Consider the following 27,210-nt stretch of genomic DNA (forward strand, 5'->3'; position numbering starts at 1 on the left):
CGTTTTCTAATCTGTCCGACAAAAGAGTTTATCGTCATGTCGCATTCAAGTATGTGCGTACATTTGTCTGGAAAATCAAATTGCATTATTTGATTCCTGGCAGTCACGAGGGTTAAAAATTATAAAATTATATTCGATCTATTCTTATTTCAAATAGCCTTAGCCTAATACTCTCAAATAGCCTAATCACTCATCACTAGTACTGCATGTAGTAAATCATAAGCATTACTCAGGGACTTTAATCAATTTGCCCCGAGCTTTTCAATTCACATAGAAATAAAATAATGAATATAAAGTTTTCTTTCAGTTCTACTCCAAACACTGAATTCCATTTATCTGGACTTGATCTGATAATGGGGTCGGTAATAAGGTCACGCTAATGGTCCTCGTGGTTCGGTGTCGGTTTAATGAGATCATACATATCTTGAAGGTTGAAATGCCACCATCGATTCTAACAATGCTTTAAGGTTCCTACAACATGCTGAGTTTTCCAGATCATCATTTCATATTACGGTAATAGAGAAACACCGTATCATTCATCATGAAAAACAACCATGTCAAATAATACCCACAATCATTGAACAAGATTCATTATACAACTTCTAAGAGCGCTATCTACCGATCATATGTGATATAGCAGGTTATAGGATAATCTCCAAGTAGATGTTGGGTGGATGCAAGAAAATCCCGAATCCCCGCAAACGCCCGCACCAACATCTGCTTTGAGATTAGCTATAGACTACGTATACATTATCTATGTCCTCCGGAAAATAGATAAGATAATGTTATGTAACTCATGCATATGTCGACGCTCATAGAGAGGTGGAGAGGTCAATGGTATTTGTTTTGACGTCGTATTTAATTCGGAAAACTGAAGTCATGAGCGTGAACGCTGTAGCGTGACGTCACATCAGGGAGGGCTCGGCGACACTCTGTTACAGCTGTCGGTCTGACAACAGTCCACGCATGCCCAGTGAAGCTGTGTGTCGTCACATGGCTGCTCGGCCTTGACCTTGCGACACGTCTCGAGACTCGTGCAGCCCTTCCGAACCGCCTTGAACTGCCCTCCTTGCAGGCCTGAATGAGGAATGAAGGTCATTACTACATAAATTAGTAAACTTGGGAAGAATCTGTTATTATCCCATATGCACATGGAACTCAATATCCACTTTTCACGGAAGTTCAAGTTTGGCTCTTGCAAGTTGGTAGACATTGCAGCAGAGGCCATTATTACCTCGCATTTGATGCATTCACGCAATCAATACAATAATTTCGTGCTATTTTCATCTCATTGTTGCTTACTCGAGCATACTTCCTCATGTTCCTGCTGCAATAATTACATTCCCTTATCGGTGTTAGACATGTTTCGCTTCTTGTTCCACTAAGAAAAAGGGTCATCATATCAGAAAATTTTGTGGGTAAATATTATTCTCCAAGCAGAGGTTTCGTTCGGGGGACTAGTAGTGCCTGCGATTTTTTTTCGCGGTCACTACTAGCCCCCTCCTCCCCGACTGAAACCGCACTGGTTGGAGAATATGTAAATATGTATGGTACGTTTACAAACAGCTGCAGTAAAGACGTATTAGCAAAAAAAATCGATCACACTGGAAATTAGAACCCGTCTGGACACCATGTGTGTGTACTCGTTCTCTCACCTCCCTGAATGGCGTAGCAGGTGTCTGTGTCCGGTCCGCACTTCATCTCCCCGCTTTTGTTACATATCTCGTCAGTGTCGACTGCGCTACAGGAGTAGCAGGACAGAGCCTCAACTGCGTAGACAAACAAACTTGCGGATGTTGTGCGATTATTTGGTCCATACTTGAAGACCTATGCCGTATGGTAGCTACCTACGGTCCGTGATGATTTAATAGCCATGTAGAATGACTAGTTATGGTTTAGCTTAGGTATTATAAACCCTGCAATATACATGTATATGCACACCCCAAAGCAACACAAAATTACACCGATAGAACTACAGCAAGAAAAAGAAATGCGTCTGAGTATCGTTAATGTGTATATACAGTGTTTTACCTCCTAATACGTGAACACTGGTACGTCGGGTACCGGTTGGCATTAATGATAAGCTTATAACGTACCTTCACAGATGAGACACGCGACGGCAGCTACAAGCAGAAGAATTTTCATAGCGAGGACGTCCAAAGCTCGCGGAGATCCAGACTGGCTTTTGGAGGGAAAAACTAAGTCGCTACGCCTTAAGTTAATAACATCCTCCCACTTTAATGCTTAATATAGCTCATAGTCACATGGTTACTAGCCTATCATGGCTACTGACCCAGTGCAATGTTAGTTTTTGAGGACGTTTTGTTACCTTTGACCGACAATTGCACAAAAGAAGGGGCCTGATGAGTCCCGGGTCGTTCACCTGTGACTCACCTCACATGACAGAATGTTTGCTCTGTTATCAGCTCCGGAGTATACGGAAGCTGGTTCATTACCCGGATGATATGTGTAAACAAGACTACAAAAACATGCATGTGCTTAGCGACAGGTGCTACTGTATCTTTCAAATGGGTTGTCATAGTTAAGTTACACTGGTACTTCAAGGCTGGTCAACTATGAGTACAGTTAAACAGACGTTAAAAATGCACTGCATGTAACTAAGTTCCATTAAAAGTATTTTTTTTACTGCATTACACGCTACCTGAACCTGCATCACATTGGACAGTGTATCCAACAGGTGGTGACTAACTGACACTTTTTTTATGATGTACGAAGCGTTCTAGAATGCCAAATCATTAGCATTGGCTTTTATATGTGTAAATAGGGACCTTTGTTGCGTAACAAAATGGCTCTTTTGTGAGTACAAAATGACCATAGCCTAAAAGGCTCTGTTTGTTTTTATCGGATTCTTTTTTGTCACGTCATAATATGACATCTGGAATCGGGAACAACACAGCACAAATCATGTTTCGTATAGCATGCCAGAGACTCTCGACTGTCTTCAAGGTAAACAAGCTCAAAGCGTCCGCCTCCTTCGCTACCAAGAATGGATCTGATCCAAACGGTCGTACATTCCTCAACGACTACTCCCTCCTGGCTTACTACTTCGCCATACGTGCCTCGATATTTGAGAGAACCAAACTCACTCAACGTGAGGTCAGGGGCATCGTGGACCGGTCAGGATTCTTTTCCTTTGCCATGACTGCCGATCAAGTCCGCATGTTCACCAGCAACGAACCGTTTGAGTATGCAGAAGTCATCATCGGTGACTTGATGGAAGACATGAAAGATGCCGGCAACTCCGGTGTAGACATCATGAAGGACAACTTCCGCGAGATGCCTTTTAGACTATCGAAAGAGGCGAAAGAATGCTTGGAGTTAGGTTTTGACTTATACTTATATCCAGTCGAGATAGTCAAATTCAACGATTTCCTTGAACGCTACAGGCCATCTCGCGACAAAGAGGAAACTTACTACGCCGTGGTGCCCCTTTCACCGAATATTGACGAACTCTTTAAACCCGATGTCTCAAAGCGAGACTTTACGCCGAAGAACAGCGAAGGGTTCTACGCCACCAAGTTGATTTCCGTAGCTAAGAGGTGGGCTTTGGAACTGGAAGAAGTGTTTGGAAAGTATCAGGTGGCCGTGGTAGCCCACACGCTCCCGCCCGGGTGGAGGGACTCCTTCAACGGGAAGGTGTTTCGGGACGGAAAGTTCGTGGAGTGGCAACGTTTTGTGACGCGAGCTCACGCGGGACAAAACGACCATCACTATGACTTCGTGGAAGGACCTTTCCTAAACACCATGATGCTGCCAGACTACATTGAAGAGGGTGACTACATCGATGAGCCTGAAGAATTCGAAGTCGTGCCAGCAGGGCACCAGTTGGCTGTATTCCACCCGGGACTGCTCAACTTGTTTCTCGACACTGTGACGGGATGTGAAGATCCTTGAATTATTGTGATAAATCTGAAGCAACTTTCTTTACGATTGCAATGCAAATGTTAGCAGCTGCAGCAACAACATTATATAATACGTAGAATTGATATAAACTTACATGCTTACGTGTAACACTTATACCGCAATCGTCTGCTTACTTTAGAATTACTGGCTAGAAGAGGGAAACATGCATGTTTTGCAAATGTCACAAAGTTTATATTAGATGTGACAGAAATATTCATTTAAGAATCCATTGTATTTGTGTGGCCTCATGTTTATCATGGACATTGATTAAATCCAAGCACAAACCATTTTAGACTAATTCTGTTATGTGAGTTTTTTGTTGTTGAGGCAGAGATCGACTAGCGCATATACTGCGACAATATTAGAAGCATTGAGGCGTTAGCACTATAGGTGAAAGGTCAGAAGTTACAGCTGATGGTAAAAGGTCGCCGTTGCAATTTGCACATGTGCGAACACTAATTTGTTATACACACGTCGGAGGAAAATATGACTAATATGGACAACGAAAGTAGTTTTGAGCTAAACCTTGTTTCAAACGCTAACGTCGGGGCTCCAGGCAGAGCGGCGAAACAAGACCGGGGGTGGAGAGAGGTGGGTCAGTAGCTAGGTGGGGAGGGGGGCAGTGATACTTGATCACCCGTTTGGAAGCAAAAATTGTATGAAAGTACGTGTATGATAGAGCAGTTCAGCTTTATTGATAAAGATAAGTGTTTCGACACAACGAACTGCATACAGTAGGTCCAAAGTAGATCGCAAGTAGATCCTTTAAGTTAAACACCCTTCAACCTTAAAGTTGCTCTGCACAGTCAGTTGAAAATTATGTCCCGGGAAACAAAGATAAGGTGTACGTGTGGTAGGTAAATCGATAATAATAAAGGCCTGAGAAAATAGAATGCTGTGTTTCCGATTACGGTAATGCAAACAAAATATGGTAGGTAGGGAGTCTCAGATTTCGACCGAAGTAATTCAGCAAATTACCGTTTAACGATGTAAAACTGAAATGCATGGAGACATTAGTATTTTCAACACCATGTTGTAATTACACAAATATATAATGTATTGGACAAGCATGAAATTCAATTAACTACAAAAAAGTACAATGCTTTATATAGTGCATATTCTTACATCAACTCTTCAAAGCTGTTACAGAGTGTGAAAAAAAGGAATTCTGTTTTGGATTTCAGCATGTAGAACGCTCGTTCTCATTTAAATGTACACATTTTGTAATCTCCGTTACCGTTGGAAGTAAGACGTTCCTGGCATTAAGATATGCCACAAATAAGGTACCAAAATGCCATTTTTAAAAGCTAGAAAAGTTTTAAGTCGTCATAAAAACTACAGTTTGACATCTTATTTGTGGCATATCCTAATGCCAGGAACATCTTATTTCAATCGGTAATGGAGATTACAAAATGTGTACATTTAAATGAGAACGAGCGAGAAGGGTATGTTATAAAGCTAGATCAAAGATTTTATGTCCCTTGCCACAGTGGCCAGTGGTTATTATCACCAGTGTTTCCCTAACAATGTTACCTTCCATCCAGAAAAAGAAGAGGAGAAACCAGAAAAGAACGAAATTCAGTGCACATGATTACACCAGTCCTTCAAAACGGCGCAGAGTAGAGTCGGACTCAGGTGATGAACCACCACCAGACTTGCTACAACCCAACCAAGATGTTAAATCATCAATCAAAAGTAACCCAATGGTTCAAACTCAAAGAACTGAAAAGTTACTACCTTCTCCCAAGTTCAAGAAAAAGGAAGTGAAGTTGTCTCAGTCTAAGAAAAAGGTGGTAAAGTTGTCTCAGAGTAAACCTGACTCCACCACAGACCATGGAGGAAAGTTTCCCCAGGGAAAGGGAGTCATCTCATCACTTTTCAGATACAACCCAGAGATACCGGTGGTGGCACAGTAAGTTTTCACCTGTGTTTTCTTATATCAAATTGGTTTTTATGATAAATATTCAACAAAAAACTTGAATAGTTATTAAGTTCAAACTAACAACAACAGATAGAAGCTGGCCTATGATGACGATGAGTCTTCATGCATTTTTGTACACAGGGAAACTGTACAGAAGACCAAAGAAGAAGTTTTCTCAGCAGACAAGTTTGGGGACCTCAATTTACATCCCTTCATGGTAGGTTATGCAAGTCACTGTATCATGTGTATGGCTTTTTAATATGTGTATCATTGCTACAAGAATATTTGTAATGTTTGACAACTACATCATGTAACGTTATACTAGTATGTTTCTACAGTGTGCAATTATTTTCCTTGCTGTTTTTCTTAGATAAAAAACCTTGAGGAAAACTTGATGGTTACCAAGACGACCAGGTAAGACATAAATCAAGGTTCCAAATCTCTCTCTATATATGGCTACATCCTGCTGTCTCACTGATGAACTAGACATCACCCATGAGAGGCACAATCTGATAACAGATTGAATTTGTCCTTTGCAGGGATGTTAAGCAATTGGTACCATTGGATTTAAACTGCTTGTTTAGGAGCCCAACATGTTGATAAGAGTACATGTATGTTTGACCCTGTGTGCTGAAAATGTGAGCGTGAGTAAATCCGTGTTGCACTATCAACCAATCCAAAGGTACCATATGCATACTTCACGATCACCTCAGTAGAGGATGACTGCTTGACCAGTTTTTAATGAAATTCAGAGGAAGATACTCAGTATGGCAACCACCCCTATGCATATCGCCTGGTTTTAAAAGCCCAGTATATATGGTAGGATTTGTGAGACTCATGGAGTAAACCATCAATTCTCCCTTCCAGTGTACAGAAGGATGCCATCCCTGTGTTGCTACAGGGGAAAGATGCACTGGTTAAATCTCAAACTGGGTCAGGTAAGGAGATTTCATTTATTCATCATCATTTGAAACCATATTCTATGGCCCACATTCTATTACAGTCTTTCAGTTTGAGCAGCACTAAAACTAGAATAAGAATTGCACTACATTATTCATCTTGTCCTACACATTCTTTTCTTAGGAAAAACCCTTGCCTACAGCATTCCAGTAGTACAACATCTGCAAGCTAAGAAGCAGAAAACTCAGGTAATGATTCTGTTGACTTTTCACAGCAATTATCATAATTTAAAAAGCAATATGAAACATGAGGTCACACCATTGCAACTGTTTATACTTGCTGATCAATTACTCTAGTGCAATTACTGGTACATGATTTGTGATCAAAGCTGCTATGGAATTCCAGTACATTCATCAGATTAGAGTATATTGTTTATCACTTGATAATCTTCTCTTTCTTCCATCTCTGTAGAGATCTGATGGTCCATATGCAATAGTCCTGGTGCCAACAAGAGAGGTAATAATGGTTAATGTTTGATGATCTGTAAACCAGGTGTATGTTGGTGCAATGTGTTCAGATTGCTGATATTCATAAATTGACACAGGCAAAGTAACGTATATCTTTTATCTTTGTCTTTGATAGAATGCCAGTATCTGTTGATTTTCATATTCAGATTTTCATCATCTGACAATATTCATTTGAAATGTGTGCTTTCCATTTTTTTCCTTGTAGCTGGCCATTCAAACACATGATGTAATCCAGAAACTAGTGAAGGTAAGAAGAAAACTGTACAAACTCATTAACCTCTAGCACACTGAAGTAGCCATATAGTACCCAATTCCCTATTGGTTACAGAGTTAGGCAGCAGAGAGAGGGTTAATAACAGTCCTCTCACTTTATACATTCAAAGATAAAGCTATGTTTCAAAGCTATGTTTCAATTTCTCAAGTAACTCATACCTTAAGTACAAAAATGTTATTGTTGGTTTAGAAATCTTCAATGTCATGTTCAATGTCATTTTCATGTTCAACTCTACAAAATCTGTTGTGTTGAATTTGCAGCCTTTTTGTTGGATCGTACCAGGCTGTATCATAGGGGGAGAGAGGAGGAAAGCTGAGAAGGCCAGACTAAGGAAGGGCATCAACATCATCGTGGCCACCCCCGGACGACTAGTGGACCACATCCAGAACACCCAGTCTCTTCAGCTGGGGAGGGTGGAATGGCTCATTCTGGATGAAGCAGACAGGTAGGAATGGTTATTCTTACATACACTGTAAGAAATTAAAGCTTTCTTAACAAACTTTTTTTACTGATGTTGTTCCCCACCTCACATATCCCTTTGTTTTTATCTGCATCCCCTGACTGGCAATGTTGTAGATGCTTTTGAGTACTTTCCCTACAGACTGTTTTTGTTACCAACTCCTGCATACGTTTATCAATGATTGTTATGAACTGTTTCTGTGCTGTCAGCCTTGCCTTTGACCAAACTTTTGTAGGTTACAAAATTAGGCAGCAGGAAGAAGGTTGAAAAGGGATTCCATGAAGACACGGCCCTGCAACCTTCTTGATCATTAAATATTGATTCTCATCAACAGAGCATTAGCCAGTAAAAGTATAAAACTGTACTGAAGTTGATGATTTGATGTTTTCCTTGTCAGACTGCTGGACATGGGGTTTGAGAAGGATATCCGTGCCATCTTTAGTGGCCTGAATGACAGGAGAGGCTCCACTGTGAGACAGAATGTCCTGCTGTCTGCTACACTGTCTGAAGGTGAGGACCGGAGGCTTTATACAACTTGCTAAGCTTTCTAACACCATACCAATTTCATTTCTTGAACTTCTGTCTGGAAAATTTGGGAGTGATAGCCTGGGTAACATCCTCCGTAGTTACCACTGGCTCTGTCATTTTGCTTGCTTACCACAGATGCAAACAAAAAGGAGAGCCAGCGGTGACTATGGAGGATGTGGGAGTGTGGTTCTAACTAATGGCAAGAAAAAGGCTAACAAGTGACAACCATTTCCACAACTAAATAACCATATCTGTTCAACAACATATTTTAGATGTCATGTGCTCTGTATTCTGTATGTAACTGTGTGCTCCCTTTAAAAGATTTTCAAAGACTTATCTTTGCCTCCATACCTGTCATGCCCCCTTGCAGGAGTGGAGAGACTTGCAGGCATGAGTTTGAACAACCCTGTCAAGATCACAGTTTCTAAGGACGTTCCCTCAGAGAAAAAACAGACAAGCTTAGAGGAGGACAAGAGTGCAGAGGAGACATTTGTGACACCAGCTGAACTGAAGCAGAGCTTTATTCTAGTCCCCAGCAAGTTACGACTGGTGACACTGGCTGCTTTCATCCTGTGGAAATGCAAGGTATGATGAAACTTATTAAACTTTAGCACACTGAAGTAGCCATTTGGCTACCAATCAGGTAATGGTTACAGGGTTGGTAAGGTAGCAGAGAGATGGTTAAATGTACTCTGGACCAGTACATTTTCCTTAAATGCCAATCCTTCCCTGGACATAAAAAGAAGGACAAAAAGCTGTATAACATTATGGAAAAATTTGATAGCTCTATTTGACAATGGACAATGGCTTAATGCCAGTCATTAGTCTTGCAGGCCTTTCCTGAGTAGCATTCATGCAGCTGTGGGAAAGTCTGGTTGAAAGCATGAAATATAAAAGTATGAAAATGAGTATTTGGTCTTGTGTAAGAGTTCGAAGATGCATTTGCACTGATTATTGTGGCAAAGTATCACAAGTCTAAACCTGAGCTGCTTTCATAAAACACGCTAAGTATATATATTTTCTTGAACATGTAAAGAGAATCTAACAATGACAATTGTTTCTCTCCCTCCTCAGTTTGGCACTCATGAAAAGATGTTGGTGTTCCTGTCCACCCAAGACTCTGTAGACTTCCACCACCATCTACTGAAGAACATCCTGAACGATGAGGATGATGATGCAGAGTTTGGTGGACATGACATCACATTCTCCAGGCTCCACGGCAACATGACACAGCAGGTATGATCAGATGATCGTAAAGAAATTCCAGTTATCTGTTACCCTTTGGCACTCTGAAGTAGCTGTTAGGCACCCAATTCCCTATTGGTTACAGAGTCAGGCAACAGGGAGAAGCTTAAAGAGCAGGCCAACATTTGAAGCGTCTTAAACTCAGTGATGTCACTTGGTGTCAAAAAGTGCTGCACTATTTTGTGAGTCCCAAAATTTTTTAGTAGCATTGCTATATGGCAGATGAGTGAGAACAACACTAAACAGTATGTGTGCTACACATGTTTGTATGTCTGTGATTCAAAAGAAACATCAAGTATTTATCATGCATTTATTGTGGGATGTTTCAGGACAGAACTGAAGTATTTCAGCAGTTTCGAGAGGCTAAGAGTGGAGTACTACTTTGTACAGTAAGTCTATCAACATTCAAGCTTATTGATTGTCCAGCTGTTTTTTTACGTATATGTAGAGGTCCTTCTTTTCAAAAATATATGTTGATTCTGTTTTTCAAACTTCTTCAGAGGTGTACCTTTACTTGATATACACCAGAATAATAAATGATAAAGCAATGGAATGTGTCCCACACAGTGCAAATTGTGTGGAGAATATAATATTTCCTCTCTCTCACCAACTTGCTTTTCAGGATGTGGCTGCCAGAGGTCTCCATTTACCCAAAGTCAGCTGGATTGTTCAGGTAAGTGAACTGTGGTACATGTATAAGACAGTGCAAGTTTTCATCATGTGCTTCCTCAGTAGGCTGCTAGGGGGCACTATTTCATCTGATAGGTACCCTTGTTTGCAATCATGGTTAGTCCAAGGAGGTTATATGGTTAGTCCAATTCCTAACTGCAGTTACATGAATGTGAAAATACATGCACGAGCTTCTTGTTGGAAATAGCATTTTAGAAGGATCATAATCAAACCAGAATATTTATGATATCTACATTGTGCAACTGTTATGATATGAAAAATACTGGTAAGCCCTAGATCTAGCCCCGAAAAAGGTGAAGTCTTCAATCCTCGACTTTGAAAGATAGTTACTCAGCATCTCACATTTCCTCTCGCTGATAAAACAAACGGGTCTGCAACAGACTACAGTCAAAGGCAGTATCATATGGTGTTGTTTTTTTTGTCACCACCAGTGGAAGATTAACTTTGCAGTAAGCTAAATATAAATTGTATTAAGACACATGTACATTTCAAAAGATCCATGCAATGTTTATTTCCTCTTGACAGTACAACACCCCGGGGTCTGCGACAGACTATATCCACCGTGCGGGGCGTACTGCGAGGATCGGGAGGCAGGGTCATGCACTCCTGTTCCTTATGCCATCAGAGGTGGAGTTTGTGAAGGTCCTGGCAACAAACAATATCAGGTAGTACAGAGATGATATACTGTCATTCACTTCATCTTCACGGTAGCAAAATTTCACGGTGTAAAGAAAATGGACATTTTCACTGAACTTTGACTTCATGGTGGCAGCAAGTGATTTACAGAACGGATGTGTGGAGGCATCATAAATAATACAACAGATTTTTTCACAGTGATGATAAGTTCACGATACATAGGTGACCGTGTAAACAGTGAAAATAAAGCTACAGTGAAAGAAACAAGAATTTAAGTAGTATGAACATGGCTCTTTGAGCATCTGAACTGGGCTGTCTCCAGCTTAAATTTTTTTTCAGTCCCTTGTTGTTTATTTTCATTGTCAAGCTTGATTTTATTTTAAGCTTATGAAAATGCATTTTCATTAATCCCATGTCATGAAGTTCAGATGTCTTGTATGGACTGGCTGAAATTTTTTTGCTGTCCCAACAAGCAAATTTCCGTCCCGGGACAGAGGGACGGGTCTTGAAGATAGCTCTGCGTCTATCTCAAATAATGGCATTTTTGTCACAGGAAACGTATATTCAGTTATATGCTAAATCAGGGGGACACTGAGATATGAAAGACACTGATTTGGATACAAAGGGAAGGGAACACTTTTCTTACAGCCCTCTTCCCAAAAACTCCTATGGAATACAATACATATCATCTCTTATTAGTTGTTGAAATCTTAAGATTTGTTTCAATGTCCCATCCAGTATGGAAGAGATGGCCATGGAGGAAGTGCTGAAGACATTGTTTATCCACTCCAAGGATTCAGGCAAGAAGAAAACAACCAAGGTGAGATAAGCTAGAAGATGGTTTCACATTGATCTTGTGGTGCCTTAATTGTACCTAACCATAAAGTACTTTTCTTCATGGAAAAACAGTACTTCTTACTTATAGGCAAGTCTGTACAGAATCTGGTCAACTAGTCATTGGTAGACATGTCATGTGTTTGAATAAATTTGAAACCTTGGCTTCAGGACCACAGTTTAAAGAACACCAAGGATTAAAGCCGGTGCAATGGCCTAGTGGGTAGAGTGTTCGCCTTGCAGCGGTAGGTCGTGAGTTTGATTCTCGGTCGGGTCATACCAAAGACTTTGAAAATGGTACATGCTGCTTTCTCTGCTTAGCACTCAGCATTTGGAAAAGAGTATGGTAGTTTAACACACATCACTACCAGCGGACCAGCCCCCTGCTGTAGTGACTTGCACAAATGTGTGGCGCAAGGGCTATAGAAATGGAGCTGGGTGCCACTCCTGTGGGTCTTACCAAGACACCTGGGTCACTTTTGTTTTAAAGGATTAAAAACATGTATTATAGTAATTGAATAGTTCCACATTGATGTCAATGCATCAGTCCCCTGGGACACTAAGGTCTCATACCCCCTGCCCCATCCTGAATGAATACAGCTTCAAACATCAAGATTAAAGAAACATAAGAAGAAGATTCCCCACCAGTCATCCGTATGTCCAATCCATCAGACATCAATGACAGGTCGACGACATCTAACACCTGGTTTTTCCTGCTTCCGACCAATATCAGGCTTGATAGAATTTCACTGGACTCCGTGACAGGTTAATAGAGATAATTGTAGGTTAAGGAACAACCACCGGGGATTAAAATAACTACTGATGACACAGATAATCATTGGCAATACATTCTACTAGTAGGTAGTAACAAACATCAAAATTGGATGATATTGTACTACATTTTTGTAAGGATGGTGGCATGTTGTGCCAAGCAAGTCTGAATGAAAGTATGCTTTCTTCATGAAACTTTCATGTGCTTATTGTCCCCTTTCCTAAGTATTGTGATACTTACAGCTGTTAAGTTAATGCTAGTGAAACTAATATTTGATGTTGAGAGAGAGAGAGAATTCAATATTCTGTAATTTGCCCCAAATGATAATGATTTGCACACTACATTGTATATAATATACTCGATGTTACAAACCTTATGTCAAAAAAGTGGGGGTAGGGCGACAACACTGCCCTGAAGTCCTTGACATGTCTTCAAGGCCCTCTTTCAGTCTGTGAACCTTTTGTAAGACAATATCAAAGATCATTCCGAAGAACAAAAGTCTTCAGTCCAGGTTATGAGCTCAACAGGTGTGACTGTACGTCTTATCTCGGTCATCTTAATTGTAATAAATGGAATTCCTCTGTCTGCTAACGAGAGGTGCTCTTGGCTGCATACCTTAATCATAGTGTCACCTTACACAACCTCATTTATCATGTAATGTCTGCTGTTCCATAATTGTGACCGGAAAATTAGGAGATTCTTTCTCACAGTCTACATTTTGTGCTGCAAACTACATCAAGACACTCACACAGATATGTTTTATTTCATCTACATATACCTTTTTTTCTATCATGAAATTACAATGTACTTACTGTAGTACAATGTTAATCTTCTGGTATTATATTTTGTGTCAACTACATTAAGTCTCATATCCCTATAATGTGTTATTACACCAAGCCATTTTTCATAATCTACAAACAGAATACTGTATTTCAGATTAGTAACTTGACACTGCTGTACTTAAGTCATAATGCCTGTGATGCTTGAGGTTTGCAGACCTCTTTGCTCAAGTAGTTAAAGTTAGAATTATTCCTCCCCTGTGGTGTATAGGGGCGGTGCACATCTCCGTTTCTGTAGCCCTTGGGCCGCACAGGTCACTAGTATACAGCAGAGAGCTTGTCCACTGGTACTGGTGTTTGTTTAACTCCCATACTCATTGTCATGAGTGCTCAGATAGTATTTATTTATTCATCCCCAGCATCAAAATCAATGTAGACAGTGAGGTAGACATTTGGTGTTTGTGCAATTACATATTGTGCATACCAAGCATTACAAGCATAACTTTGGCTCCAATATACATTTTTATACTCTTGTTTAGAAGCAGTAGAATCAGATACATAAATTTACGTCAGCGTAACATCATATACACTAGCCAGACAGGTATCAAATGGTCTGAAAATGACTGGCTTTGAGCTTAATTGGATAAATACAAGTTGCGAATGCTAGATATTTTCTTAAGCTCAGGCACATTATACTGATTTATATTACATTTTGTGACACTTGTATTTGCAGAAGAACGTCCAAGGTATTTACTCCTTTTTTCCTAAAGCTCTAATTCGTTTTGACATCCCTTTTTGTTCCCATGTTATGGCCCTCTCTTATCAGTGGGAAAAGTATTTTGAACAGTATTAAAATACCGACAGGAGATAACATTTAGTGAAAACAGAGTTGTTTTGATCACGCATGTGGTCCCTTTGTGTCCACTGTCGCTGCGGTATTTGCAGCAATACTTCAGTCTGCTGATCAAAGACTGATGGCGACCCTCGAGGAAACGGTCGCTAAACACGACACTTTCTGTACGTCGTAGTCTGCCGTCAATCAAATCTTCCCATTTGTGGATTCTGTGTGCCGAAAAGTAAGGACAGGAAGAAAGGGTTGCGGTGATGACATGATGTCATACATGTTACATCCCACAGCTATTATATACTATTAGATAACCTTGGAATAGTCCAGATTGTATCAATATCTAGAATTGCCAAAGTATGCGGAAGCTATAAATGCTCCGTTGTCCGCCCAATTTGTCGGCCATTACTTTCCCCCAGTCTCGGGGTGGGCACATTTTTCCCATTTTTGGTCTAATCTTCTACCGTAAGCCCCCTTTTACGTTGTGACACCTACCCACTCATGCCCAGCATTGGCGCCACAATGAAGATCATATCACGGCAGTGGGAACGCATTGTGTACGATAATGATAGTGCACAGTGTTTCTGTATAAACAAAGAATCATCCCGAGCTTTGTTTAGTTAATCCCAAGCTCTGTTGTCAAGGATTAAGATAAGTCAGGGAAGTGAGGTGTTAATCCTTCGTGTGTGGATTAGCATGTGGAACAGGTGGATTAAGATGATACTTTGTCTCTAATTTTCCACCTGCGAAGAGCTAGGCAGAGATTTGTCAGATGATTGTCACCCAATTATACAGCATATCATTGCCCTAATTTTACCAGGTGTTACCATTTTTACACACTAACAGTCACACAAGTCTAAGAAATATTGGAGACTATGGGATATGTAGTGGGCATCCTTCCATGTCAATTTATGTTGAGGAATGGCATTTATTGTCTTATGAGGACAGTGGAGTTGTTTCATGTATGTAACTGGGTCATTTTGTTCGATACAGTGACAGTTTGATCAATATGTTTGGCCATTACGTTACACCCACTTGTTTTGCTCTGTTGATTTTGTGCATTCTGGAGGGCTTTTTTATTTTTGCAGAAGAGAATTTCAAAATGCCAAGCATCTGAATTTATCTGAAATTATTACATTATGATTCATTTAAGATATGTGAGTTTTAGATACAATTTTGAATCAATGCTACATTTCTGATAATGTCTATCTTTAAACAGAAGTTTAACCACTTAAGCTGTGTTTCACTCTTTGCAGGTGCTCATCATATGAGATTTTGGGGAGAAAAGAGAAGAATACGCCAAAAATACCTCATTAACATATCTATTCAGAGTTTTGGTATAAAACCTGGTGTTCTCAGTCCTATCGTTAGTCACTGACGAAAGACAGTGGATACTGTCTGAAACGTCTGACTGTTTCAAAATCTTATCCAGTTGCTTGAGTAATTATTTTTGGCGTATCTTATTACCTGGATATCTAACCTTCATCAACGTAAAAGAGAAGAATGTGAAAATATTCAGGATAATGAAATCTTTATATTTTTGACATGTACAAACACATTTTAGCACATTTGCATCACTTCGTATTTCCTACATTTCCAAACAGTGCAAGAACAACCCATGGTTCATTCCTTTTACGTGGTACCAATAGACTAGCTGGATTTAAACAAACCAACAGTTGTTCTAAACATTTGCATGTCACACAGTGACATTGCATTTTCACACCCTGAATGTTGTTATGCCATGCCGTACATGTAGGGTTAATTCAACTAAACATCCTGTGGGAATTTAAAAGAAATGGCCTGAAATTGACTTTGAACATCTTCATGAATTTACATTGAGTAGGAAGGACACAGATAAATAATAAAACTTTTCATCAGTAGACCTCCTCTCATCTCTCTTTTTTGTGACCTCAAGGTCTTCATGCATGTCACCAGTCCTGTTGCCTTGTCCATGTTTGCTTTTGGTGCTCTATCTAACTTGGGTTATGGTTGTTGTTATATTTAAGGCAACCACCCTCCACCTGACGGATTGTCCCGATTCCAATGCAATACACTCTAAAAACTAGTCTTTTCTTCTTCTCTTCTTTTCTCTTGAGGCTACCAACTTCAACTTGCTGGAGATTCTGTAGCTCTGGCTGTGAGGTTTGATGTGCTCATACCAGGAAGAACCCTACTTGATAAGTGACAGGTTCTTTAACATACTTGAGGTGTGGCTCTCCTCAAACATGGGACCTACATTTAACGTCTGTTGTGGTCGCTGCTACCTGTAGGAATAAATGGTTGCCCTGGGCAGCTCTTTGTGTTAATGATAGCAGCACAATTTAAGGATTAATTACTGAGGCAACACTTTGTTAAAACCAGACTGCACATGTCGGGAACACTAGTTACACATTTGTCAAGATTGCAGAGAATGACAGCTGAGAAATTATAGGATTAGCAGCATTTCTTATCTCTGCCAAGTGTTTCTGGGTGGAATCTGTTTGCATCCTCTCAGTTTCTGATGGTTTTGCCATTTTCTAGTAGGAAATTCAATGTATTTCTTCATCTTGTCGTTGATGAAGGTTAGACATCCAGGTTATAAGATACGCCAAAAATGAGTTACTCAAGCAACTGGATATGAGTTTGGAAAACTCGTAACTTGTTTTTTCTTCATTTTTCCTTTTGCTCTTTCTTTCTTCTTCCTTTCTTTTTTCCAGTCATTTGTTCTTTCCATTTCCTCCTGCCTAATAGTATGCTGTATGTTTGTATCTTAGATTTACCTTGAAAATTTTCCTATTTTTCACAATGTTTTCTTTAAGTAAAATGGATACAAGTACAAAAAAAATATCAATCAAAATTGTATATGCCTGCACAAGAGAGAAATCAACCTAGTAGGTACCGAAACTCGAATTGACATCTGTTCAGTTTAACAACTCGCCTCACCTAGCTTCTCACCATATTTCATGTACTGCGACATTCTCAAAATGGGAATAAGTATGACTCAACCCATGACAAACAAAAGAAGAAAGTGTTGGTATTGACACTATCCTTTCAGTAGACACTTAAGATAACATCTGCACTACTGATGTTTATCTGTTTGACTGATGCTACCTTTTGTCCCATGGCGGCTTCAGAAAAGAAGTTGATTATGAGGAAAACAAGCCATTTGGACGGTTGCAACACCCAAAACACCTGTCATAATCTTTTGTTGAACGTTCGCAGGGTAGGGGGCGAACGCTGCGCCCCATGGGTGATGTACAATGTAGACACCTTTCACTACAGAAGCTGAAGAAGATTTATGTTTTCTGCAACCAGATGCTGTTTCAGAACATAGAGAATAAAGTGCAACCATTTTACAGGTCTTTCTTTTTATGTCAGGTTCTGTTCTTTTCCCTTGTTACCTCACCTCAAGGGAGTAAAGTATTGTTTTGGCTTGTATGTAAGTGTGTGTCTGTGTGTGTATGTGTGTGTGTGTGTCTGTCTATATGTGTGTGCGTATGTGTGTTTGCAATTGTGTGTTTCTGACTGCAAAGCAATTTGATGACTTTGTCAAGGGCTCTGATTGCATGAGGGGGTGAAGTCTGCCATCTCTGATTGCCCAATGCTGTATTTTAGAGCCACTTTATATTTGTGTTGCTAAAGTGGCTGATATGGTCTTCAAGTTTACAAAACCACCGAGTTTAAATTTTCCACAGTGAGGTTGAAAAGGGAAAGACCTTTCTCTTTTGTGATGAAAACCCATGTCGACCCCCTTCTTTCTTTACCGTGGCAGAAGTGGTATTTCTATGTTTATATATATTGTACTTAAGTTTTGACTGTTAAAGACCTACATCATCCCGCAAATGTCCAAAGATCGCGGAGAGAATTCCCTGGCAGCGGTGTCTGTGATGGGAGGAGATGTGTGTCAACACGCACCAAAGCATTCTTGTCTGGTTGATGTTGACTTGTATGTTTCCTAAACTTTGGGCGTTTGAAGGCATCAGTAACTGTGCTTACTTGCCTAAGTCATGCTTATGATATACATCTATTCCAACCTTGACAGTATAGCCGTCACCAATCTTCAATTTCTTGGTTTTTGGATTCACCAGCTACATTTATTTTGTTTGAAAGAAATTAGATATAGTGTTACGTACAAACAGTTGTATCAGCTACAAGATGTTGATATTTTTGGTACCACCAGTTGAAGAAAGTTTTATTGATTCTGAAATAGAAGCTGTTGATTACTCTTGTCTGATGCATTTATTATGATCATGCATTTAAAAGTTTCTGCACATTACAGTCACTGCCACTGGAGGTAGGGGGTCTATCAGTATCACAGCTTTTTAGTGTTTAGATGGCATCATAAGTAACTCGAGACAGCAAAATGGACCAAGAAGAGGAAGGGAAGTTCAAGAGCCATAAAATGAGAGAAAGTACACCTCTAGACGTCCTGACATACACACCACGCAGTTGAAGTGCTTTCAACGAGGAGCCCTTCTACGGTGCTTGTTGCAGGTGTTAGTGACAATGTGTGGTAACACTACCTTAAGTTTAAGTGTGTAAGAGAAGACAAGGGTTTACTCTAACTCTAAGTCTAGTTTTTAGGTTCCATGTACATGTAAGAGGGGTAATTGATATGAAGGTCTCCTCCTCACCAAGAAATAAGGTGTATAACTCTAATTTCGGGACATAGTTATGTAGTATATGGTGTCTTTTATCAATATCCACCAAATTTCAAATCATTGTGGTCATTTCTAAATTCCAGTAATGTTTGAAAATTAGTAGGTAAGTGGAAAAAAAATAATGAACTGTGATTAGAGCTACATGTGGGTCGAGTTCCTCATGCCATGAAATCTTCAAACTTTAAGACATTGTCAAAATGTTAAAAAGAAGTACCAGTAGAGCAAGTTGACCCGCACACCTCAGGTCACAGCACAAATGTCCATGTTTTTTTCCTTCTCTCTCACCTAACGTTACTGGCTGTTGCCTGCAAAGTAATGATCATAATAAATTATTTAAAATTTGGTAGACATTCATAAAAGGCTTTGCATTTTGTAATCATGCCCTGAAATTGGAGTTGAGGTACAGAACTTAATGACCACCCCTTGTACTCACTCTTCCAGTGGGTCCCACTGTGCCTTATTGGGGACAGAAGAAGTTACAGGGGTTATTGGATTTGAAAGAGTTGCTTAGTTTATTTATTGTTCGTGTTACCATGTAAACTTGAAGATGGGTATGAGCCAAACTCGTTTCAGTAAAGGAATGAAAGTTGTTTCACAAACAGCAGCCTATTTTGTCAACCTTAGAAATTAGACTGAAGATTTGTACTACTGTTCAAAGTTCTTAAATGAGGTCTCTTGTGTCTTAAAGGGATTTTCAAAGCAATTAAGATGACTCCAGCCTTGTAGACAGTGTCCCAATACAAGTGTCATCCTTGAAAGTGTTTCTTAAGACAGATTTACATTTTGTACGCACGCTTTCTTGACCAACCTTTCCAAGCAGAAACATCGGTAATTGTCTCTGTGCTGTGTCTTCTCCCCAAACCTTTTTGGAAAGTCAATAAACAAACTTTGTCAGCGACATTTAGCCGAATAGTTGGGAGCGCATCAGTCGGGTGGAAACTATGTTGTTTCCTGACCCATTAGATAGGAATGCCACGCTATCTCCCAAACTTTCTACAGGGCTGGCGACACTGGGGCTTTGGTTACCATCGCCACAGGTATGTTTCAGATGGCACAGGGTGATATGTTTGAAAACCAACTGTTGCAAGTCGAGATAAAAAGGTTAATGTCTCAAAGATATGTGGCAAAAAGCAGACAACAGATCAGCAAAGAAATAGTTTGAATCAGAGATCAGACCCCACAGGTATGTTTCAGATGGCACAGTCTCTACATGTGTGATACTTTGAAATCAACTGTTGCCAGTCAAGAAAAAAAAGGTTAATGTCTCAAAGACATGTAGCAAAAGGCAAATAACAAAAAGGTCAAGAAAACTAAAGATTTTGAATCAGAGATTCATCGCCACAGGTATGTTCCAGATGGCACAGGTTGATATGTTTGAAAATCAACTGTTGCAAGTCAAGATAAAAAGCTAGATTAATGACTAAAAGACATGTAGCAAAAAAAGCAAATAGCAAGTCAGCAAAGAGGTCAGGAAAACTAAAGATGTTGAATCAGAGATTCATCGCCACAGGTATGTTTCAGATGGCACAGGTTGATATGTTTGAAAATCAACTGTTGCAAGTCAAGATAAAAAGCTAGGTTAATGTCCCAAAGACATGTGGCAAAGAGCAGACAAAAGGTTGGCAAAAAGGTCAGAAAAACTAAAGATCTCGCATCAAAGATCCACTGCCACAGGTTTGTTTCAGATGGCACAGGTTGCTGTGTTTGAAAATTAACTGTCAAAAGATAGTAGCATCAATGTCATAAAAGGTAGCAAAAACCACCAGATATGTGATAACTATTCATCAAAAGTACAGGAAAAATAAAGAGTTTGCATCTGTTCAGACTCAGAGATCCTTTGTCACAGGTAATTTTGTTTCAAATGACACACTCAGGTTTGGTGTGTTTGAAAGTTGAAAAAAAATAGAGAAAATCAAGTTGTCACAACACTATTACTGTTATTGCTTTTAATACTATTACTATAACTACTAACTGTAACATGTACCATCACTGTACATGTTACAGTACCATATTGGTATTCAGCAATTGCCTGTAAAAAATGCAGTTATCTCCATATTGTCCCCATGACTATGCCACATCAAAAACCCTGTTTCCATGTCATTAGCTTGCAGTTTACATCAAAAGTGCGTCTTATATAGGAGAGTTTTGGATTGTGCTCCCAGGTCCGTACTGTTGTGTACCTTTGATAAATGGGTGTGATAGCACAGCCGAGGCCTGGACGGGGATTTTCTGCCAGGAATCCCCCCACGTTCCACAAACACGCACCGCTGAGTATGGGTATCACAGGGAAGGTTGGACCATCCCCTGACAATGGGGAAAGTTGACATTGTGATTATGTGTTAAGCCTGGGCTGATCAAAGTGTTGTTATATAGTTGTTCCTGGTGGTTGTTGGTGGATCTTGATGTTTGGGCACCAACAAATTTTTTAAGTATGATGTTGACACAGGTTTGGATTTGTGTACAAAATGGAATTTGCTTTGAAATTGTACATACCAAGGGGGCATGAAATCATCCTTTTTTTTCTCTTATCTTTAATCTTACAATGGACTCTATAGGTCAAAGTTAACAATAGGTAAATGACTTGCAACATAAAAGACAGGAACATCTGCAATATGCAATAAAGTTGGATAATTATATACCTCTAACAAAATGTATAATGAAGATCTTCAACAATTGTCCAAAGGCAGTTGTAATATAATTTTTATGCATTGATTAATAATAATGATGATATAGAGTTATGAGAGGCTGAATTGTTATAATGTACCAGTTTTACTGTCACCCAGCATGGGGCCATGGGTTTTACCCTGCTCACTCAGTTGACACATCAATCGAATGATAATTATGTGAGTAAATCACTTGTAATCATGTACCGGTTGGCAATGATACCGATAAAAGAATTCCTTAAATTACGTCCAATTTTATAACACTTCAACAGACTCACACTTAAGGTTACATACAGCATATCTGTGTAATTGTTCGACAAAGAATAATTCTATGGTACAGTCACTGTTATCAAAAGGTGGATTCAAATTGGAGCAACATGCTTAGTCATAACTGTAGCCATGTGTTTTTGCTCACTTGTGTTTTGTCCCCTTTTCTTTTGCTTTTATCATAATAAGTCAGAAAGACGTAAGCCATTGTTGTGAAAACACTTTTTCTGTACTGATACAAAAAGTCTGCTCTTTGCATGCATACGTTTAATATTTTGTTTATTAGACACTAAGTTCTTGATAATAAGATGATGTAATTATAAGGAGAGATCTTTAAACTACAACAAAGGTATGGAGATATTCAAGGAAGATATGAGATAAAAAGTGCATATACATGTACTGCGCCATATGAGAACAATTTGTAACTGTCAAAACAGAGATATCTCTTTCGAAGGCAAGTAATCCATTATCCATTTCTGCAGAAGAACTCCAGATCCACTGAATGTGGGTCAAGACTTCCTTTTACCATGATTCATGTTTTGCCTGCAAGTATGTCGAGGCGGAGAAGGAAAGCATCAGCTCATTCAGTTAACTCTTTAAAATTCCATTACCTTTTGCCACCGAGAACTGGGACTAAACCCCGTCCCCCTCAGACACGTCTACGATAGCGACGAAACACCGTAAATGGCCGACGCGAGCCGGTAATGGAACGTGGGCCTTTCGAAAATGGGAGGCAAATGCGGGTAGTCACGTTTGAGTGGAGTCCCAACAACCCCCGCCCTGGGCAGTTTGTGCGCTCAAACAAATCACTCAGTTGCCGAGGCTTTTAGTAAGGAAATTGTGGTGGCACGAATGTCGGCGAGTTTTGGCTGAACGTTTCATATCTGCTGAGATTGCCGCCTGTGGGTATGTTTGTGCTCTTGCCCAGCGAGTTAGGGGGGAAATTGTGTGTGTCTAATTCACTCTGTCCCCGCTCTTTCCTGTCTCACCACAGGCTATACTTATGTTAGTTACGTTATTTGCTCGGATTTCGGATTCCCTTTTCGTCCTTGCAAAAGGTCAAAACCAGTTGGGATCTCTTCCATTAAACGCCGGATGATTTCTGGCTGACGTCGTCGATCTAGCCTCGCTGGTCATCCCTGTGTGGCAAAGACGCGGTTATGGTGCCGTTTTATGTTGAAGGGGAACGTCTCTTGCAAGGTCCCACACAGTTTGTCTTGCATGGTGTTTGAAGGAGGCGACACATTACGACCACTTATCTGATTTCTCAAGGGTGAGCGCACCCGTCTCCGCGCAGTTGTCTCCCATTGTCTGTGGCAGTTGGAGAATTTCAGAGGTTGCGAGCTTAAACATTGCTGGCTCCTTTCTTCTCGCCGGCACCTCCCTGTCTGGCGACTTTGCGACTCGGCGGCCGGCCTGCCCCCCTTAGATGTGTAATGAAGCGCGATGGCCTTACATGTACCCTCAACTTTCTGGGCACCTATCTTCCCTCCAGCCAGGCTATTAGACGTCATTAGCCCGCGCTTTAAAATCCTCTGAGTTCATTCATTTGTCTATTTATTTACACAGACCATTTGACTGATTAGGCCTCGCCTTTATGTCTCAACCTTTGCACAAAGGGGGGGCTCAAGTCCCAACTTGTGTGTTCATAATGTCTTTCTGGGCTATTGTGTGCTAAGCAGACTTTTGTTTTGGTGCAGTCGAGTGGACGGAATGAGAGTTTCAACAGTTGTAGACATGAAACAAAGCTACATAAACTGTTTTACAATAAATCTATCAGTGATAGATATCAACCCTACTAAGACATACAATTGTATGATAATTACACTGTAATGATTGGTGAAAAAGTGAAAGTAGTCTGTACAAAGTTTTTATGTCCTCATCATCATTACATAGTTAGTGTAACATTTATGTTGTCTCCTCTGTGTCTGTGTCTACATTGTCTGTCTGAGTCTGACTTAAATGTCCTTACCATAGACCCATATTGAGGTGATGCATTTGTTAGATTTTTTAGAGAACATGGATGCAGAAGTACAAACTGTGGCATAAGCAGTCTTGGCTTTCTTTGCAGTCACATGATCCAAAAACATTATGATGGTATAATTAATAATTCTGATATGCAACAATGAGGAGTTTATATTGCAACAAACTTAAAAGGTTGAAGTGTGCATTCATGCAAATTGATAAACTCATGAAAACAAGTTCAACTATTTTTCAAAACAACCCTCATGTGCATAATTCTTGATAATTTCTAATGAAGTCTGAGAAAGTAGTCAGACAAGTGCTTATCTAAATGGAAGGGTGTAAAAAGTTTTCACTCAAACCTGGAGTGACATACCAATCATGGTAAGAAGGAGGCTTTAGACTAGTGTTAGAGGGATTTGTTTTCTTCATCCTTTCTTTTCACTGAGTGACACAGTACATGTAGTAGTTAATGTTTGGGCAGCATGCAGACTTGGACAACTTTATGTAACGTTACTTGCAATCCCTCCCCACAAAAGACTCTTGCAATGCTTAAAAGAATGCCAAAGACCAGCCTCTTTTGTTGCATGCAAAAAGAAACCATTTGCCAAAGCAAATTTGTCAAGGATGATTCTATACATTAATACTAAAACACAGATAGACAATGTACAGTTGAGAAGTACTTTAAGTGCTTCGCTGACTTGCCAAGTAGACCGTGATTTGTAAACACATGTGTAGTTGGTCGAATGGTCAGTTTCTACAATTGTACAGCCAATGACAGCAAAGGATGGAACATACATTGTAACTAATGGATGTTGACCACTAGTCTTGTGATCATTGTCCACTTGGCTAAAATGAGATGCTACATTTCTTTTTTCTTTTTACGATCTACAGTCCATTAAAATGTCAATATGTCACAGCCCTGGTCTAAGTGCTGACCTCCGTATGGCCTTGGGGCATGGATTACGTTTTAAAAACTTTGATGTACCGGCATTGTCCACTCAAATATTGTAAATGATCATCAACATTTCCAGCAACATGGGTAGTTGATGTAGGACAAAGGGGCGGTAAAAGTAATGTGTATGTCAGAAACGAAATGGTAGCTTTTATCAGAAACAACGACAACGAAATCTGGAGGAAACAGCACACAATGTATGACACTCCATCATTCTCAGACAGCTATACAGTAATTAAGGGGGAATGATAGAATATCTCTACTGTTGGAAGCATAATGCGGGTTCCTGGATTGAGATAAAATAGAAAACTCACTGCACAATACACCACATGCACACATTCAGGCAGGAGTCTCCTATAACTGCTGCTCAGAGTGCAGTCAGGAAAGTTGGAATCGGTGCCTCTAGCATGTAATACTGGCTGAAGATTTCACTTTATTGTAAGTCAGTTTCTAACCTGTTCTAACGCTTTCAATGCATGTTTTACTGTGTGTACAAACGTACAACAAAAATTGTGCTAGGAATTATTGCATCCAACAAAGGTGGGTTTTCTCCTTCTCTTTCATGATATTATGATATGATTTATTTTCCAACAGTTTGTGTTGATATTTTACGCGTCAAAGAATAGTCTGTAAGCTTGTTCCATTGTCTTGTAAAAGCAACCTTAAGTTGTTAGTCCTGACATGTTAAAGAAAATGTTGTGTTGTGCGAGCTTGACTGATAACAGTGTATGTTTGAAATTTTCTACTCCTGAATGCTATGCTTAAAGATAACTTTATTGTGCAACAATTGTACAAGGTACAAAGTATGGCTAGTACATAACTACAGTTCTATACATATCTAAGGGCTAATCTACCTGATTAATACAAGAGTGTATATGGGTTTAAAATGGGTTCTTACAAACAATGGACGAATTTCTATGGTCTAAACATGTTAAATGTCTCCTTACCAACTGCTGGTTGAGGTACTTGTAATGAGCATAATACTTCCTATAGCTACTATCTCTTACAGGTGTCAACATTTTTTGTTGGTCACAAGGCAATTCTGTACCTTTTGACTATGTGTACTTTGACGAGAACTGTGACATTAGGATCTGTGACTCTGCCAGAAAATTTGCAGACCTGACGCTTCTATAATTTGCTCCTCTTGTCTTCACAGTTCACCGATTATCTTAGGTATTCTAATAAAATGATTCCAACCTGTTTATTTCTCCTCCAGCCCGGTGCGGCCCAGCAGGCGGTACAAGAGGCGGCCACGTCTCTGCAGATGGCGTTTGAAAACTACGTCCTCTCTGACCAGGACAAGCTGGCCATGGCCAGGAAAGGTGATTACTACTTCACTATGAGTTAAATAAACATTCAAACATGCATGCATTGTACATTCATCTAGTAAATATGGCAAATTTTTTACTGTCAATTTTGAAGAAGAGGACAAAGAAATTTCTGTGTGTCTTCCCAACTGATGACACAGTGTACCAAATCTATCTTGTGTGTGTTAGTGACAAACATGAATGATTGTTATGTTACTTTTTGTAAGAAAATAAAATCTTGAAAATCAATTTGTTTCTGAAAGTATGTAAGTCAAAGTCAAATGCTGGTCAAATCAATTTCTTCAGCGTACCAGTCTTTCATCCGAGCGTACGCCACGTTTCCGTCCACCCTCAAACACATCTTCCACGTGAGGAAGCTTCACCTCGGACATGTGGCCAAAAGTTATGGTCTGAGGGACGCTCCGGGGGACATCGGGAATCTCGTGGCTGGGTCAAAATCTTCAAAGAAGGGTTTAGCAGAAAAGAAGACTTCCAAGAGTCAGATGTTGAAGGATGCCAGAAAGGGGTGAGTTTGGAATTTCCATCTACAGATGTAGCCTCGTTTGCAGAGCCCACCATGCCTTTTTTTCCTTTAACTATATAAAAAGGCTTCTTATTACATACTAGTACTACTGTGTTTTGATTCTACAACGAGTCCTGACTTTTTGCTCAGACAGCTATCAGAGCACAGCAACCAATCAAAACTGGTAGCTCTCAGAAAACTGCTCTTAATTAAAAAGAAAAGACACATTTGATTGGGTCTGCAGGTCTGCAACGGGCTACTACAGTCTGCAGAATAATGCATGTTTTGTGAAGGATGTGTTACAGCAGCAATGACTGTAAATATAATAGACATTCCTACATATTCTGCGGTGTGTCAGGTAACTTCCAAAGATGCTGAGTTTCAGGAAAATATGTCACAATGTTGCTGATTGTACTAAGAGTGAAGTTTCACATACCAATGGAGAGAGCACGTTTTTTCTATGCAAACTGTTCTGTATCATGGCATTTATTGCTATCGTGACTTTCATAGTTATATAAATAAATTGATGAGACTCCAAACTCGTGTTTTCACTTAAGAG

At 39.8% G+C, this 27,210-nt stretch overlaps 2 protein-coding genes across 4 annotated transcripts in view; one reads left to right on the plus strand and one right to left on the minus strand.

Moving 5' to 3' along the window:
* Positions 1–840: 840 nt before the first annotated feature.
* On the minus strand, positions 841–2,252 carry LOC136441990 (uncharacterized). Its single transcript, XM_066438575.1, has 3 exons — positions 2,097–2,252; positions 1,656–1,769; positions 841–1,077 (listed from the first exon to the last, which is right to left on the minus strand). The coding sequence occupies exons 1-3, from the start codon at positions 2,143–2,145 to the stop codon at positions 911–913; spliced, it is 330 nt and encodes a 109-aa protein (XP_066294672.1). The 5' UTR covers positions 2,146–2,252; the 3' UTR covers positions 841–910.
* Positions 2,253–4,323: 2,071 nt separating this feature from the next.
* The window catches only part of LOC136441494 (ATP-dependent DNA helicase DDX31-like), a 38,239-nt gene continuing 15,352 nt past the window's right edge, over positions 4,324–27,210 (plus strand). The window contains exons 1-18 of one of the 3 annotated variants that reach the window (XM_066437806.1): positions 4,324–4,515; positions 5,469–5,836; positions 5,987–6,062; positions 6,216–6,259; positions 6,713–6,783; positions 6,929–6,993; positions 7,217–7,261; positions 7,478–7,519; positions 7,807–7,991; positions 8,404–8,516; positions 8,905–9,119; positions 9,609–9,770; positions 10,109–10,168; positions 10,402–10,452; positions 10,995–11,134; positions 11,844–11,925; positions 26,038–26,143; positions 26,435–26,654. In XM_066437806.1, the coding sequence (XP_066293903.1) occupies positions 4,411–4,515; positions 5,469–5,836; positions 5,987–6,062; positions 6,216–6,259; positions 6,713–6,783; positions 6,929–6,993; positions 7,217–7,261; positions 7,478–7,519; positions 7,807–7,991; positions 8,404–8,516; positions 8,905–9,119; positions 9,609–9,770; positions 10,109–10,168; positions 10,402–10,452; positions 10,995–11,134; positions 11,844–11,925; positions 26,038–26,143; positions 26,435–26,654 (2,150 nt within the window). In that variant the 5' untranslated portion in view covers positions 4,324–4,410. Of the gene's footprint in view, positions 4,516–5,468; positions 5,837–5,986; positions 6,063–6,215; positions 6,260–6,712; positions 6,784–6,928; positions 6,994–7,216; positions 7,262–7,477; positions 7,520–7,806; positions 7,992–8,403; positions 8,517–8,904; positions 9,120–9,608; positions 9,771–10,108; positions 10,169–10,401; positions 10,453–10,994; positions 11,135–11,843; positions 11,926–12,672; positions 13,303–26,037; positions 26,144–26,434; positions 26,655–27,210 lie in introns of those variants that run through there. The other 2 variants (XM_066437807.1, XM_066437808.1) reach the window with 2 other exon arrangements.

This window comes from Branchiostoma lanceolatum, chromosome 9 (assembly GCF_035083965.1).
Source record: "Branchiostoma lanceolatum isolate klBraLanc5 chromosome 9, klBraLanc5.hap2, whole genome shotgun sequence".
Lineage (NCBI taxonomy): Eukaryota > Metazoa > Chordata > Leptocardii > Amphioxiformes > Branchiostomatidae > Branchiostoma > Branchiostoma lanceolatum.

What these genes read in the sequence shown, in the direction of transcription:
- LOC136441990 (XM_066438575.1), bottom strand. Translation starts at nt 2,145, where the DNA reads ATGAAAATTCTTCTGCTTGTAGCTGCCGTCGCGTGTCTCATCTGTGAA. An exon ending in CGCGTGTCTCATCTGTGAAG is followed by an intron (nt 1,770 to 2,096) that starts GTACGTTATAAG and finishes TTGTCTACGCAG; the next exon opens with TTGAGGCTCTGTCCTGCTAC. An exon ending in CTGCTACGCCATTCAGGGAG is followed by an intron (nt 1,078 to 1,655) that starts GTGAGAGAACGA and finishes TTCCTCATTCAG; the next exon opens with GCCTGCAAGGAGGGCAGTTC.